The sequence below is a fragment of the Sinocyclocheilus grahami genome, unplaced genomic scaffold, assembly GCF_001515645.1.
Source record: "Sinocyclocheilus grahami isolate Dianchi unplaced genomic scaffold, SAMN03320097.WGS_v1.1 scaffold523.1, whole genome shotgun sequence".
NCBI lineage: Eukaryota > Metazoa > Chordata > Actinopteri > Cypriniformes > Cyprinidae > Sinocyclocheilus > Sinocyclocheilus grahami.
In genome coordinates, this window is record NW_015505702.1 from 191067 (window position 1) to 208243 (window position 17177).

General features: G+C 36.8%; 1 protein-coding gene across 1 annotated transcript in view; it reads left to right on the plus strand.

The window, feature by feature from the left end:
- Positions 1-15795, plus strand: part of LOC107555039 (diacylglycerol kinase beta-like) — a 99379-nt gene extending 83584 nt beyond the window's left edge. Inside the window, exons 25-27 of the mRNA XM_016237722.1 lie at positions 7598-7718; positions 14309-14369; positions 15315-15795. Of these exons, the coding sequence (XP_016093208.1) occupies positions 7598-7718; positions 14309-14369; positions 15315-15410 (278 nt within the window). The 3' untranslated portion in view covers positions 15411-15795. The remainder of the gene's footprint in view (positions 1-7597; positions 7719-14308; positions 14370-15314) is intronic.
- The last annotated feature ends 1382 nt before the right edge of the window (positions 15796-17177 follow it).

Here is a 17177-nt window from a genome sequence, read left to right on the forward strand (position 1 = left end):
TTCAAAATATCTTCTTTTGTGTTCTGCAGAAGAAAAAAGTCAGTTTAGAACAACTTGAGGATAAGTAAATGATGACAGAAATTTCATTTTTGGGTGAACTACCCATTTTAAAGAGCATTTTTGGATATTCTTTGAGTTTATTCAAAGAGTTTGAGAGTGAAGCATGGTAAAGAAGAAAATCTCATTAAGTATGCCAGTAAAGAGTGCATGAGAAGACCTTGAATGAAGTATGCTAGAAAAGATTTCAGAAGCAGCATTTCTCAGTGTAGTTTGCAGGAGAAGTGTACATAACTTCAGAGGACAGGAATGCTCATTCTGATACTGTGGATGGTGGACTGTGCTCTGTAAACACTTGAGAGGTGGTTCTCATGCTCTGTCCATGTGCCATGTCCTTTATAAACCGGTTTCATGGCTCTTTCTGCTGTAGGTTTAATTCCATTCAGCATTTATATAGAGTTTTACTAATGGATGGCACAACACAGAAGCAGCTTTACAGGGTGTTGAGTCTCTTCTCCAGTCTGCAAGGGTAAGGTGACCGCAGACAACGTAAGAAGAATAGTTGTCAACCTGTATGCACTGCACAGTACAATGCACATTCAAGCTTCACATGCAGGTTCACTTTTTGTTGCTTTCTAAAGTGAGAGTGACTTGCCAGTGTTGAAAGAGTATGCTGACCTCAGTAGTGTTCACTGACTGACTTAACTGAGAATGGTCTTGCACTAAAGTAAATGGCAGTGAACAACTAAAGTTTGTCATTTTCTATGGCAAACACGGTCAGTATGGATCATGTAATTTGTTTTGATCACTGTCATTTGTTCTATACCTTCAACAAGACCCTGTTAGACGGGACTTAATATCCTCCACACATTGCATTCTGACACGGTTACATAAGAAGGCGTTTGTGAGCTATTCTTAGCGCTGCCTCACTGTGATGCGCTGCCTGGAATAAGAAAGCCCAGACCTGACAGAGCGGGAAACATTCTTGTCGTGAGGAAAATAAGGCTCCCATCAATTTTTTCCCCTCCCTCTCTTTATTATTATTTTATTTGCTGCTTTTGGGGCAATCAACAAGAAGCTGTGTGTTTGATAATAATACGTTTGTTCCATGAAACAAAAGACGAGGCTGACAGTAAATACACAGTTGAATATAGCATACAGCATATGTATATACTGTATATTATTACTTGTCTTTTTATAGTGATTTACAGAATTTTCATTCAACTGGTTGAATATTTTGTTTGCAAAAATGAAAAATTCCCAGCTCCTAAAGCACACACTATGAAACACTGAGCAATGGCGCTTACACGGCAGATTGAGTTTGAATCTTGCTTGTAACATTTCCTGATTCCCAGTCATTTGCTGTCATCTCTATAAATGTAAGAAATTAAAGCATTGTTCATGCACATTTTATATTTATATTCATGTAATGCGCACTAAAAGTTAATCTTTAGAGCACTAATAATTGAATAATTGTTCAATTTAATCTTTAGCAATTCTCAAAATGAATATCCATTTTTCATAAGGGACATTATAGTTTTGTGATGCCTAAATTCACTTTACTGATTTTAGTTGTTAGTGTTTTATATTTCACAGCCAATAAATAGAGATCAACTTAATATATATATATATATATATATGCGTGTGGGTGTATGTGTATATGTGTATATATATTTATATTGACTTGTCAGTAATGTGCAGAATTTTATTAACATTTCATCCCTATTTGGGTGTAACGGTACATAAACATGATGGTACCTCGGTTTTGACATCACGGTTCAGTATGGTTTCGTAACAGCAGGGGGAAATAACTAACCATAAAATAGTTTTTTATTTTTTTAAAGCGTGGTTTACTGGACAAGTTGCTGTTTTTTTAAATAAATCCAGTTTTCTGAAGAAAAGTTTTCTTAGGGATAAAAATCTACCTCAGTTTATGCTCTAAACTATAGGGAGCCCTTTTTTCATTATGAACAACAGAGCCCAAGCTTAGATTCAATTACTATTTATTTTTAAATATAATAATCAACATTCAAATTACAAAATTGTATGCAAACATGTAAATTTCAGATAATGCCGTTTTTAAATTAACTTCTAGATCTAATTATACATTTTCTATTTGTTGTTGAAATATAATAATTTACACAGTGGCTGTCATTACATGTTTCACATCAGATTTATTTTAACATACATTAAATAATTAAGACATCACTAAAAGGTAAAGTAAAATATAATGAGTATATAGTATACTATAGAATATACAGTATTTCGCCAAATGCTCTTCTCTAGACTTCATTTGTAGCGAACTAACGAGCTGTGGGCACTGATGACTTGCCTGAGGTAAATGAAATGCTACGTGACATTTTGTTTACAAGCTGTTTTATTGACATCTTTCTGAGGTTGAAACACTGATTGAGTGATTACATGAGGCACAAGATGTTCATTCATGTTTATTTCAACTAATAGTAAAGAGGAAGGGATGATCACACTCACTCGCACTCCACGCTGTAATCAACATTCAAATTACAAAATTGTATGCAAACATGTAAATTTCAGATAATGCCTTTTTTAAATTAACTTCTAGATCTAGATCTAATTACTAATAATTAAGACATCACTAACAGGTAAAGTAAAATATAATGAGTATATAGTATACTATAGAATATACAGTATTTCGCCAAATGCTCTTCTCTAGACTTCATTTGTAGCGAACTTACGAGCTGTGGGCACTGATGACTTGCCTGAGGTAAATGAAATGCTACGTGACATTTTGTTTACAAGCTGTTTTATTCACATCTCAAGTTGCTGTTTTTTTAAATAAATCCAGTTTTCTGAAGAAAAGTTTTCTTAGGGATAAAAATCTACCTCAGTTTATGCTCTAAACTATAGGGAGCCCTTTTTTCATTATGAACAACAGAGCCCAAGCTTAGATTCAATTACTATTTATTTTTAAATATAATAATCAACATTCAAATTACAAAATTGTATGCAAACATGTAAATTTCAGATAATGCCTTTTTTAAATTAACTTCTAGATCTAGATCTAATTACTAATAATTAAGACATCACTAACAGGTAAAGTAAAATATAATGAGTATATAGTATACTATAGAATATACAGTATTTCGCCAAATGCTCTTCTCTAGACTTCATTTGTAGCGAACTAACGAGCTGTGGGCACTGATGACTTGCCTGAGGTAAATGAAATGCTACGTGACATTTTGTTTACAAGCTGTTTTATTGACATCTTTCTGAGGTTGAAACACTGATTGAGTGATTACATGAGGCACAAGATGTTCATTCATGTTTATTTCAACTAATAGTAAAGAGGAAGGGATGATCACACTCACTCGCACTCCACGCTGCCATTTGACCTGAGGCACCAATACAGAGATCTGTCACAATACAGATCAAAACGGCATTTATTGTTTGAATTTCCTGAAAAAAAAATGGACATCATTTGAATGATGAGACTTTGTTTCTTATCAAAATAACAATATCTAAGACTGGACATTTCCAATGAAGTTCCACTCGTGCAGTGGTTAAACCAATGCCGTATTTGTTTGGTACACATGCATATCGAACCGAAAGAAATATGTGTACCGTTACACCCATATTATTTATCATGTTTGAGCTATCCAAAATATTTAATAAACACCAAAGGGACAAGGAACATGTAGAATTTTGTGAATGATGACCATTTGTATTTTGCAGAAATTGGCAAATTAGTGTTGGCAGAGCTCTGTGAGCGCAGAGTCCTTGTAGATCAGTGTGAGGCTGAATATTGTTGCAGTTTTTGGTGTTAGAGAGCCATTTGTCACTCACGTCACTTCATAGTGTCAGTGCTGAAGTCCTAATCTGTCCTCCTTACCTCCCTCTTTTCTTCTTACAGCCCTCAATCCTATTATTCTTTCTGGGAAAACTCCTAAGATGTATAGAGCTCAGGAAGCATCAAGATCTTTGACATGCTTGTCAAATAGTGGCATTGTGGAGGTGGATAAAGGATACCAAGCACAGATTTCTCTGTTGGGGCTCTTCGCAGCCCTCCAAGCGAAGCATAAGGTTTGTTCACCTCTCAGCAAACCTCTCCTGTCTGACCTTTCAGAGGAGGAGAGTCACAATATCCCCCGGCAAAGCTGCACAGTCAGGCAGGTTCAGACCTCTCCACTTCACATCAATCAATAAACACTTTATAAACACTGGCAGGCAGCTTTTTCTTTTCAGCCAGGTCATGACTCACATCAAAAGAGATTCACAGGTCATACCACATGCTGAAAACTATCACACAGCAGTATCGAGAGCCTTGAGAAACATATTTTATTTTGCTAATCCACTTTGGTAACTAGAACTAGCTAGAAGTACTTCCTAACTAGAAGTAACTTTTCAACTACATGTAAACTAACTCTCATTAGAGTGTTAGTAGACTATTAGGTTAGAGTTAGGTTTGGGGTTAGTTGGATAAGTTGACTTGTTGCAAAGTTACTTATAGTCAGCAGAATATATAAAGGGGACTAATGAAATAAAGTGTTACCCATAAGCCATTTAGATGCTGTTTTTTGTTTGTTTTTTAGGTTTTGCTATGTAAAATCTTTAATTTAAAAAATGCAATCGTTATTACTTTCTCTTTGACATATGTAGGCCTCTGCTTAATGAAATGAATTGAAGCTTGTCACAGAAGTCCTTGTTGAGCGAGTAGGCGTTCCTGGAGTGTACTAGTGAAGTTTAAGAAGTTGGCCACGTTCACTGAGGACAAGTTTTGTGATATGTGGCGTGAAATTTGCTCTGTGAAATATTAAAATTTGACAATGACTCACTGACTTGCTCCCTGCGTAAATGCAATATTAACAGCTGCTGAATTTATTATCTTACAGTATCAGTAACACTGAAATCAGGAACAGAATTTTACTTTTCTTTGTGTAGTTCGTATGGTTCTGAGTGGTGTCAGGAGACCAAATCTTTATATTAAATGTTTTCAGTGTCTAGGTTAATTCTGGGTTTTGCCATTAACACTAACCAGATTTTGGTAACAATTTATAATATGGTTATATTAGTTAGCATGAACTAACAATAATATTTAATCATAGTTCATGTTAATTTCAACATTTACTAATACATTATTAAAATCAAAAGTTGTATCTTAATATTTAATGGTCCTGAACTAACAATGAACAGTTGTATTTTTATTAAATTGTTAACAAGGATTAATAAATACTGTTGCAAATGTCTTGCTCGTTGTTAATTAATGGTAGTTAATGCATTAACTAATGGAACCCAGATTTTTTTTGTACCACTGTGCCACAAACAATACTTTTTAAGAACTTTTAACATTTCAAGATGTATAAAAAACACTTAAAAACATTTAATTATGAATGAGCATGAATTAGCAATGAGCAATAGTACATTAATTCATAAAAATTAACCTAGATTAAGAAATGCTGTAAAAACTATTGTTCATTTTTCGTTCATGATACCCAATGCATTAACTAATGTTTACATGTTGAACTTTCTTGTAAAGTTTTACCGAAATATTTTAGTATGATAACCGTATTTGTCATCTTAATATTTTGACCTTTCATTGAAAGCCAAAGTCAAGGGTCCATGTGTTCTGTCAGGTGACATTGTGAAATTATTAACAGCGTTTACACTGTTAAAACAACGTACATTCTCATCTAAACAAACCATTGTTGTCTGCCTGGATTCTAGGCAGCTGATGGGAGTAAACATAAGCTGTTTGCGGATGTGCCTTTAAGTACACCGTGTCACACATCAGAGACCTTTTTGTTAATGATAGGCTGGATGAGCTTTGAATTTTATAAGCGGACCCAGCGTGAGTAAATTTGAAACATCTCTTTGACAGATCACTCTGTATGGTGTGTATTTGGCTTGAACTGATGAGTAGTTCTGGCTTGTGTGGATGTTGTGCAACCATCAGCTGAAAAGCTAGCTTAAAGCTACCACTGATAGGCCATTAATGTGGGTCAACTTTTAGAAAGAAGTATGAAAGAAAAGAGAGATTTGTATTACATGGCTTTTTGGATTGCAGTATATTAGTATAGCATGCCTAATTTTCTTGAGAATGAATTCGCAGTCTTGGATATGGCTTTAGTAAACTCATGTTAATTGCTTCTATTTTGCAAATGAAGATGGACATTGGACCAAGTTCTTAGAACATGTCAGCGTTTTCAGCACCAGTCCTCAGATGGGTAACGCTGGTGACAATGAAACCCAAATGTTACTGCAAGAACTCTAAATACTGTCAACAGTTTTTCCAGGAATCTTCAAAGAAATGACTCTGAGGTACTTGGGTTCTATTTAATACTATTACTATTAACAACATTTTTGTAAATTGAATTAAAGCCAAAATAAAATAAAATATTGGATGAAAATGACAAAAGCACATAGAATTACTAAAAATATATAGATAAATGAGAACTGAAAATATATTTAAAAAATAATAGTATATAAATAATACTAAAATAGCACTGGATCTGTGTGTTCCATTGTCAGCTCTAGATGCTGCATTCACACTCTTGAGATGACGTTTCATGTAATACCCTCTTCTTCATGTACTGATTTGATTGCATTGGCTCTTGAATAATGATTCACAGTAGGAGACTTTTTTTAAATAAAGAGGCTTTTATAAATCACTCATTTAGTAGGCCTGATTCTCCTACTCTGCAACAGGCATATAGTCATTTCCCCAGTGTGTGTGTGTGTGTGTGTGTATGGGACACTTGCTGCCATGACCCTGTTGTGTGTGAGCGAGAGAAAGTTAATGAGTGGGTAATGGGATAACAATGTTCCACAAGCATTTACTAAAGCTTAGTCTACTAGTAGGCTTAACCACTGAGCTCAGTGCCTTTTCCCCTGTAGTTCTATGCTCATTTTTTCCCTCATGCTACAAACTGCATTTGATTTTGCTATTGATATGCTTTTTAAAAATGCAATTTAGATTCACCTTTACCAAAGAAAAAAATAGCATCTCTCTTTTATCGCAATTGTTTATCCTAGACAGCAATGAGAGAGCATTGAGAATTAATTGAAACTTTTTCCCTACATCTTATGGTTATCATATTGTTCAGTCTCCCAGCATTCTCAGCATGTTTCTCTTTTGGAGTTTCGGAAGAGGTCTTAAAGTGTTAGTTACCCAAAAATGGAAATTCTGTCATGATTTATCTCACCCTCATGTCGTTCCACACCTGTATGACGTTTGTTCATCTTTGACATGCAAATGAAGACATTTTTAATTAAACCTTAGAGATTTTTGTCCCTCAGTGTTTGTATGTGAATAGATAAAACCGTTTTGAAATAGCATAAGGGTGAGTAAATTATGGCAGAATTTTAATTTTTGGATGACCTTTACATTTAATGATATCACAAACTGTGCTCACAAAATATGCAATCAAACGATTTTATGATGAATTTGTCATCAGGTTCTTACACAAGACCAAATGATCTGAGCCATGCCATCCAATTTAACTAATAATAAACAATGTCTTCTCCATTCAGTTCTCCTAGGGAATTTTAGGGGGAAAAGCATCTGAGAAAAAGTTGATACTTAAATGAAACATAACCATTTGTCTCTTCTTCTCTGGCAAAACAGATCTGAGTGATCAGCTCCTGGAGGTGGTGGGTTTGGAGGGAGCCATCGAGATGGGTCAGATCTACACAGGTCTCAAGAGCGCTGGGCGGCGCCTTGCACAGTGTTCTAGTGTCACCATCAGGTCAGCAGTTCATGCCTGTCCACATTCACATTGACTAAAAGTTCAGTATTTGTTCAACTCATAGACAAACACTCTGATTATTTGTGTCCATGGCTCTGAAACATCTCTTCCCCCTCCCCCTCAGCAGGACATCCTCTCTTGGCCAGTGCAGCTAGTAAATCAGACCTTTGACCTGCTGTCACTCGCTTTGCCAACAGCTCTAACATTCTGGAGCCGCTCGTACTTATGAATGATGATGTTTGTAGCATGTCTAAACACACACACACACTAATGGGGTCTCTTATGCTCATCAAGGCTGTATTTATTTGATCAAAAAAACAGAAAAAAACTGTAATATTGTGAAATATTATTGCAATTTCTAATATTGGTTTCCTATTTTAATATACTTTAAAATATAATTTATTTCTGTGACACAGCACTGAATTTTCATCAGCCATTACTCCAGTTTTCAGTATCACATGATCCTTCAGAAATCATTCTAATATACTGATTTATAATCTGTGTTGAAACTGTTGTGCTGCTTAATATTTCTTTGGAACCTGCTTTTTCCATTGATTCTTTGATGAATAAAATGTTAAAATCAACAGCATTTATTCAAAATAGAAATCTTTTCTAACAGCATAAGTCTTTACTATCACTTTTTAGTTCCCAAACTAAATATTAAGCAGCACAACAGTTTCAACACTGATAATAAATCAGCATATTAGAATTATTTCTGAAGGATCGTGTGACACTGAAGACTGGAGTAATGATGCTGAAATTTCAGCTTTGCTTCACAGAAATAAATTACATTTTAAAGTATATTAAAATAGAAAACTGTTATTTTTTAAATTGCAATAATATTTCACAAAATTAATTTTTTTTCTGTATTTTTGATCAAATAGATACATCCTTGATGAGCATAAAATTTTTTACTGAAAGACAACCATTTGAATTTTGCAGAAATAGGCAAATTAGTGTTCACATATGTCTGTGAGTGCAGAGTCCATGTAGATCCGTGTGATGCTGAATATAGTTGCAGTTTTGGGTGTTAGAGAGCCGTTTGTCACCCGTGTCACTTTCACTTCATAGTGTCAGTGCTGAAGTCCTAATCTGTCCTCCTTACCTCCCTCTTTTCTTCTTACAGCCCTCAATCCTATTATTCTTTCTGGGAAAACTCCTAAGATGTATAGAGCTCAGGAAGCATCAAGATCTTTGACATGCTTGTCAAATAGTGGCATTGTGGAGGTGGATAAAGGATACCAAGCACAGATTTCTCTGTTGGGGCTCTTCGCAGCCCTCCAAGCGAAGCATAAGGTTTGTTCACCTCTCAGCAAACCTCTCCTGTCTGACCTTTCAGAGGAGGAGAGTCACAATATCCCCCGGCAAAGCTGCACAGTCAGGCAGGTTCAGACCTCTCCACTTCACATCAATCAATAAACACTTTATAAACACTGGCAGGCAGCTTTTTCTTTTCAGCCAGGTCATGACTCACATCAAAAGAGATTCACAGGTCATACCACATGCTGAAAACTATCACACAGCAGTATCGAGAGCCTTGAGAAACATATTTTATTTTGCTAATCCACTTTGGTAACTAGAACTAGCTAGAAGTACTTCCTAACTAGAAGTAACTTTTCAACTACATGTAAACTAACTCTCATTAGAGTGTTAGTAGACTATTAGGTTAGAGTTAGGTTTGGGGTTAGTTGGATAAGTTGACTTGTTGCAAAGTTACTTATAGTCAGCAGAATATATAAAGGGGACTAATGAAATAAAGTGTTACCCATAAGCCATTTAGATGCTGTTTTTTGTTTGTTTTTTAGGTTTTGCTATGTAAAATCTTTAATTTAAAAAATGCAATCGTTATTACTTTCTCTTTGACATATGTAGGCCTCTGCTTAATGAAATGAATTGAAGCTTGTCACAGAAGTCCTTGTTGAGCGAGTAGGCGTTCCTGGAGTGTACTAGTGAAGTTTAAGAAGTTGGCCACGTTCACTGAGGACAAGTTTTGTGATATGTGGCGTGAAATTTGCTCTGTGAAATATTAAAATTTGACAATGACTCACTGACTTGCTCCCTGCGTAAATGCAATATTAACAGCTGCTGAATTTATTATCTTACAGTATCAGTAACACTGAAATCAGGAACAGAATTTTACTTTTCTTTGTGTAGTTCGTATGGTTCTGAGTGGTGTCAGGAGACCAAATCTTTATATTAAATGTTTTCAGTGTCTAGGTTAATTCTGGGTTTTGCCATTAACACTAACCAGATTTTGGTAACAATTTATAATATGGTTATATTAGTTAGCATGAACTAACAATAATATTTAATCATAGTTCATGTTAATTTCAACATTTACTAATACATTATTAAAATCAAAAGTTGTATCTTAATATTTAATGGTCCTGAACTAACAATGAACAGTTGTATTTTTATTAAATTGTTAACAAGGATTAATAAATACTGTTGCAAATGTCTTGCTCGTTGTTAATTAATGGTAGTTAATGCATTAACTAATGGAACCCAGATTTTTTTTTTGTACCACTGTGCCACAAACAATACTATTTAAGAACTTTTAACATTTCAAGATGTATAAAAAACACTTAAAAACATTTAATTATGAATGAGCATGAATTAGCAATGAGCAATAGTACATTAATTCATCAAAATTAACCTAGATTAAGAAATGCTGTAAAAACTATTGTTCATTTTTCGTTCATGATACCCAATACATTAACTAATGTTTACATGTTGAACTTTCTTGTAAAGTTTTACCGAAATATTTTAGTATGATAACCGTATTTGTCATCTTAATATTTTGACCTTTCATTGAAAGCCAAAGTCAAGGGTCCATGTGTTCTGTCAGGTGACATTGTGAAATTATTAACAGCGTTTACACTGTTAAAACAACGTACATTCTCATCTAAACAAACCATTGTTGTCTGCCTGGATTCTAGGCAGCTGATGGGAGTAAACATAAGCTGTTTGCGGATGTGCCTTTAAGTACACCGTGTCACACATCAGAGACCTTTTTGTTAATGATAGGCTGGATGAGCTTTGAATTTTATAAGCGGACCCAGCGTGAGTAAATTTGAAACATCTCTTTGACAGATCACTCTGTATGGTGTGTATTTGGCTTGAACTGATGAGTAGTTCTGGCTTGTGTGGATGTTGTGCAACCATCAGCTGAAAAGCTAGCTTAAAGCTACCACTGATAGGCCATTAATGTGGGTCAACTTTTAGAAAGAAGTATGAAAGAAAAGAGAGATTTGTATTACATGGCTTTTTGGATTGCAGTATATTAGTATAGCATGCCTAATTTTCTTGAGAATGAATTCGCAGTCTTGGATATGGCTTTAGTAAACTCATGTTAATTGCTTCTATTTTGCAAATGAAGATGGACATTGGACCAAGTTCTTAGAACATGTCAGCGTTTTCAGCACCAGTCCTCAGATGGGTAACGCTGGTGACAATGAAACCCAAATGTTACTGCAAGAACTCTAAATACTGTCAACAGTTTTTCCAGGAATCTTCAAAGAAATGACTCTGAGGTACTTGGGTTCTATTTAATACTATTACTATTAACAACATTTTTGTAAATTGAATTAAAGCCAAAATAAAATAAAATATTGGATGAAAATGACAAAAGCACATAGAATTACTAAAAATATATAGATAAATGAGAACTGAAAATATATTTAAAAAATAATAGTATATAAATAATACTAAAATAGCACTGGATCTGTGTGTTCCATTGTCAGCTCTAGATGCTGCATTCACACTCTTGAGATGACGTTTCATGTAATACCCTCTTCTTCATGTACTGATTTGATTGCATTGGCTCTTGAATAATGATTCACAGTAGGAGACTTTTTTTAAATAAAGAGGCTTTTATAAATCACTCATTTAGTAGGCCTGATTCTCCTACTCTGCAACAGGCATATAGTCATTTCCCCAGTGTGTGTGTGTGTGTGTGTGTATGGGACACTTGCTGCCATGACCCTGTTGTGTGTGAGCGAGAGAAAGTTAATGAGTGGGTAATGGGATAACAATGTTCCACAAGCATTTACTAAAGCTTAGTCTACTAGTAGGCTTAACCACTGAGCTCAGTGCCTTTTCCCCTGTAGTTCTATGCTCATTTTTTCCCTCATGCTACAAACTGCATTTGATTTTGCTATTGATATGCTTTTTAAAAATGCAATTTAGATTCACCTTTACCAAAGAAAAAAATAGCATCTCTCTTTTATCGCAATTGTTTATCCTAGACAGCAATGAGAGAGCATTGAGAATTAATTGAAACTTTTTCCCTACATCTTATGGTTATCATATTGTTCAGTCTCCCAGCATTCTCAGCATGTTTCTCTTTTGGAGTTTCGGAAGAGGTCTTAAAGTGTTAGTTACCCAAAAATGGAAATTCTGTCATGATTTATCTCACCCTCATGTCGTTCCACACCTGTATGACGTTTGTTCATCTTTGACATGCAAATGAAGACATTTTTAATTAAACCTTAGAGATTTTTGTCCCTCAGTGTTTGTATGTGAATAGATAAAACCGTTTTGAAATAGCATAAGGGTGAGTAAATTATGGCAGAATTTTAATTTTTGGATGACCTTTACATTTAATGATATCACAAACTGTGCTCACAAAATATGCAATCAAACGATTTTATGATGAATTTGTCATCGCTTTTTTTAAATAAAGAGGCTTTTATAAATCACTCATTTAGTAGGCCTGATTCTCCTACTCTGCAACAGGCATATAGTCATTTCCCCAGTGTGTGTGTGTGTGTGTGTGTATGTATGGGACACTTGCTGCCATGACCCTGTTGTGTGTGAGCGAGAGAAAGTTAATGAGTGGGTAATGGGATAACAATGTTCCACAAGCATTTACTAAAGCTTAGTCTACTAGTAGGCTTAACCACTGAGCTCAGTGCCTTTTCCCCTGTAGTTCTATGCTCATTTTTTCCCTCATGCTACAAACTGCATTTGATTTTGCTATTGATATGCTTTTTAAAAATGCAATTTAGATTCACCTTTACCAAAGAAAAAAATAGCATCTCTCTTTTATCGCAATTGTTTATCCTAGACAGCAATGAGAGAGCATTGAGAATTAATTGAAACTTTTTCCCTACATCTTATGGTTATCATATTGTTCAGTCTCCCAGCATTCTCAGCATGTTTCTCTTTTGGAGTTTCGGAAGAGGTCTTAAAGTGTTAGTTACCCAAAAATGGAAATTCTGTCATGATTTATCTCACCCTCATGTCGTTCCACACCTGTATGACGTTTGTTCATCTTTGACATGCAAATGAAGACATTTTTAATTAAACCTTAGAGATTTTTGTCCCTCAGTGTTTGTATGTGAATAGATAAAACCGTTTTGAAATAGCATAAGGGTGAGTAAATTATGGCAGAATTTTAATTTTTGGATGACCTTTACATTTAATGATATCACAAACTGTGCTCACAAAATATGCAATCAAACGATTTTATGATGAATTTGTCATCAGGTTCTTACACAAGACCAAATGATCTGAGCCATGCCATCCAATTTAACTAATAATAAACAATGTCTTCTCCATTCAGTTCTCCTAGGGAATTTTAGGGGGAAAAGCATCTGAGAAAAAGTTGATACTTAAATGAAACATAACCATTTGTCTCTTCTTCTCTGGCAAAACAGATCTGAGTGATCAGCTCCTGGAGGTGGTGGGTTTGGAGGGAGCCATCGAGATGGGTCAGATCTACACAGGTCTCAAGAGCGCTGGGCGGCGCCTTGCACAGTGTTCTAGTGTCACCATCAGGTCAGCAGTTCATGCCTGTCCACATTCACATTGACTAAAAGTTCAGTATTTGTTCAACTCATAGACAAACACTCTGATTATTTGTGTCCATGGCTCTGAAACATCTCTCTTCCCCCTCCCCCTCAGCAGGACATCCTCTCTTGGCCAGTGCAGCTAGTAAATCAGACCTTTGACCTGCTGTCACTCGCTTTGCCAACAGCTCTAACATTCTGGAGCCGCTCGTACTTATGAATGATGATGTTTGTAGCATGTCTAAACACACACACACACACTCCTGATGTATGCTAATGAACCGGTGGAGACTTAACATTTCTGAGGTGCTAGTTCACAAGTTTGTGTTGCCGTGGCCTGCTTCACTTAAACACTCATAATGACCTTAACAGTTATAGCTAGAGTTAGAATTGAAGCGAGGTGGTTATTCACAATTTTCGCTGATGTTTTCTCACCTTTACACAGGGCCATTCTGCCTATGACCTAATACTTTCCGTAATAGGCATTAATAGTCCATTCATCAATGTCATTCTCCCATACTGTGTTGCTTTAACTCGTAGTGGCCCTCCTGAAAAGACTAAAGTAACTTTTTGTAACTGTGTGTATGTGGGAATGGAGATTCTGAACTGAGTGAGTGTGTTAGTTTAGAGAGTAAGGGGCTTGGCTGGGAACGGGGCTGTGGGAACAAAGAGCACAGTGTTCAGAGCCGTGTAGGAAAAGTGTTGTATAGGAGCCTCGTGCCCGCGATCTGCCTGGTCAGTGACCTGACCCGTAACAGCTCTGTCTTTTTTTCTCTGTCCTTGTCTCTATGTCCACAGGACGTCCCGGCTGCTGCCCATGCAGATTGATGGGGAACCATGGATGCAGCCTCCATGCACGGTCAGCTCATTTGATTTTGCTTTTATTTAAAATATTTTTTTTTGAAAATGTTTAAAAATCTTAAACAGACTTTTTCATGACACATACCAGCCAATGTGTCCAACACTGTAATTAAAGTGAGTAATTAAACAAGACAACACATTTAGGCTGATTTCACCTACAACTCAATTACTTGGTCCAAACCTGAGTTCGATTCCACGCCAAAGGAATCATTTTCTTTTATGTTTTTATCTCAAATAAATTACACTACATTCAAGATTATTTTTGTTTTGTTTAGTTTTTTTGTTTGCAAGTACTTGTTGGTTCTGTGGAGCTGCAACAGAATAACTCTGCATTACTACATCCGAGTGGCAAAAGATTCTAAATTCTAAATAAACCATATTCTCTGCTTTTAAAGTTCCCAATGTGATGTAATGTGAAGTCAGATACACCCAATGTTCAATGATAGAGCAGGACCTTTTCTCCATCTCAGAAAATTGCCTCCTCCGGTCTGTTGCAGCTTTGTACATTCACCCATCCCAGCAAGCAGACTGTTAATTAAAACACTGTCATGTCACACCCTGCCATTGACTGATTATGTCATTAAGAGAGGGGAATAAACATGCAGCTTTCCATCTGCACGTAGCGCCAACACAATGTCCTCCGCTATATATACATCTCTATCAGCGCAAGCTCTATAAAAAGTGTGCCGCTGTGCTTTTAGTCCTCGCTAATTTGCCCAACTGTGCAAAGGGGAACATGGGATGTTATTTCAGTTTCAAGGTCAGCTCTTACTTTCTCAAATTTGTGCCTGTTAATCTGGACATGTGTGACTTCTGTCAGCTCATTTGCTGAATGTGAGCGAGACAACTGCTTAAAACAGTGAGTAATTAACAAGCAGAAGGATTTAACCAACTGTTCAGATTTGGTTGTCTTCAGAGAATAATCTTGCCTTCTTTCCTGCAGATACGGATCACGCATAAGAACCAAGTTCCCATGCTGCTGGGACCGCCACAGAAAACATTCTTCTTCTTCAAGAAGCGCAACAGAAGTCGGGACTAGATGTGGGACTCCAAAATTCAACCACTCTTCTACAATCATACAAACACACTCAAACATCTCCACCTTCCTCAGCTAATTCTTCATCTTTGGCAGGTGGCAGCCAAAGAGAAGACACTTTTCAATCACTTTTGTGAGACAAATCAATACAAATACAACACTGTAATGGGCCTCTAATGGACTCCATCTCCCAACACATTCAGATGTTCATAGGCTGAACCAGTTGAACGGACCCTCTCTGAGTGTCATGACCACTTCCTGTGTCTTATCATCCGGAACGTCTTATCACAGGCTTGTGACCTGTAAGCTATGACTCGATTCCAACTAAATCCCCCCTACCAGTAGGCCACTGCCTTGGGATCACACTGTGTGCCCTCTCCCTCCTCTTGAGACGGCTCATCAGAGCAGACTGTTAATTAAAACACTGTCATGTCACACCCTGCCATTGACTGATTATGTCATTAAGAGAGGGGAATAAACATGCAGCTTTCCATCTGCACGTAGCGCCAACACAATGTCCTCCGCTATATATACATCTCTATCAGCGCAAGCTCTATAAAAAGTGTGCCGCTGTGCTTTTAGTCCTCGCTAATTTGCCCAACTGTGCAAAGGGGAACATGGGATGTTATTTCAGTTTCAAGGTCAGCTCTTACTTTCTCAAATTTGTGCCTGTTAATCTGGACATGTGTGACTTCTGTCAGCTCATTTGCTGAATGTGAGCGAGACAACTGCTTAAAACAGTGAGTAATTAACAAGCAGAAGGATTTAACCAACTGTTCAGATTTGGTTGTCTTCAGAGAATAATCTTGCCTTCTTTCCTGCAGATACGGATCACGCATAAGAACCAAGTTCCCATGCTGCTGGGACCGCCACAGAAAACATTCTTCTTCTTCAAGAAGCGCAACAGAAGTCGGGACTAGATGTGGGACTCCAAAATTCAACCACTCTTCTACAATCATACAAACACACTCAAACATCTCCACCTTCCTCAGCTAATTCTTCATCTTTGGCAGGTGGCAGCCAAAGAGAAGACACTTTTCAATCACTTTTGTGAGACAAATCAATACAAATACAACACTGTAATGGGCCTCTAATGGACTCCATCTCCCAACACATTCAGATGTTCATAGGCTGAACCAGTTGAACGGACCCTCTCTGAGTGTCATGACCACTTCCTGTGTCTTATCATCCGGAACGTCTTATCACAGGCTTGTGACCTGTAAGCTATGACTCGATTCCAACTAAATCCCCCCTACCAGTAGGCCACTGCCTTGGGATCACACTGTGTGCCCTCTCCCTCCTCTTGAGATGGCTCATCAGAAGATACTGCCAATTTCAAAGAGAAAAAGAGAGGGAGGACCAGAAGTGAAGAGACTCGCCCAGTAAAGGGAAAAGAAGTGTGTTCAAGTGAAAAGAGAAGGAAAGCAAGAGACACCCTGGCATGATAATGTTCTTCGCATGAGAGTTGGTGGTGCATATATGGTCGTCACTGAGCCCGGGAACAAACTTTCCTCCTGAAAGAGCTCACTGAATTATACATCAGTGCATGCAAAGCACTCATTCCAGTGCCTCTCCAAGGCCCTGCAACATGCCACCACTAAAGAGATGAAGTAGCATACTCATCCATTATGATAAGATTATAAGATGTTTATGGGGGTCTGCTGATAGAGATAGGTCAGACTAGCCTGAATGAGATGAAACATTTCAGCTTCTGTTGTTTGCTCTGGGCAGTTCTGGTGTTCACCCTCAGGCCACAAAAGTGACCAGTGC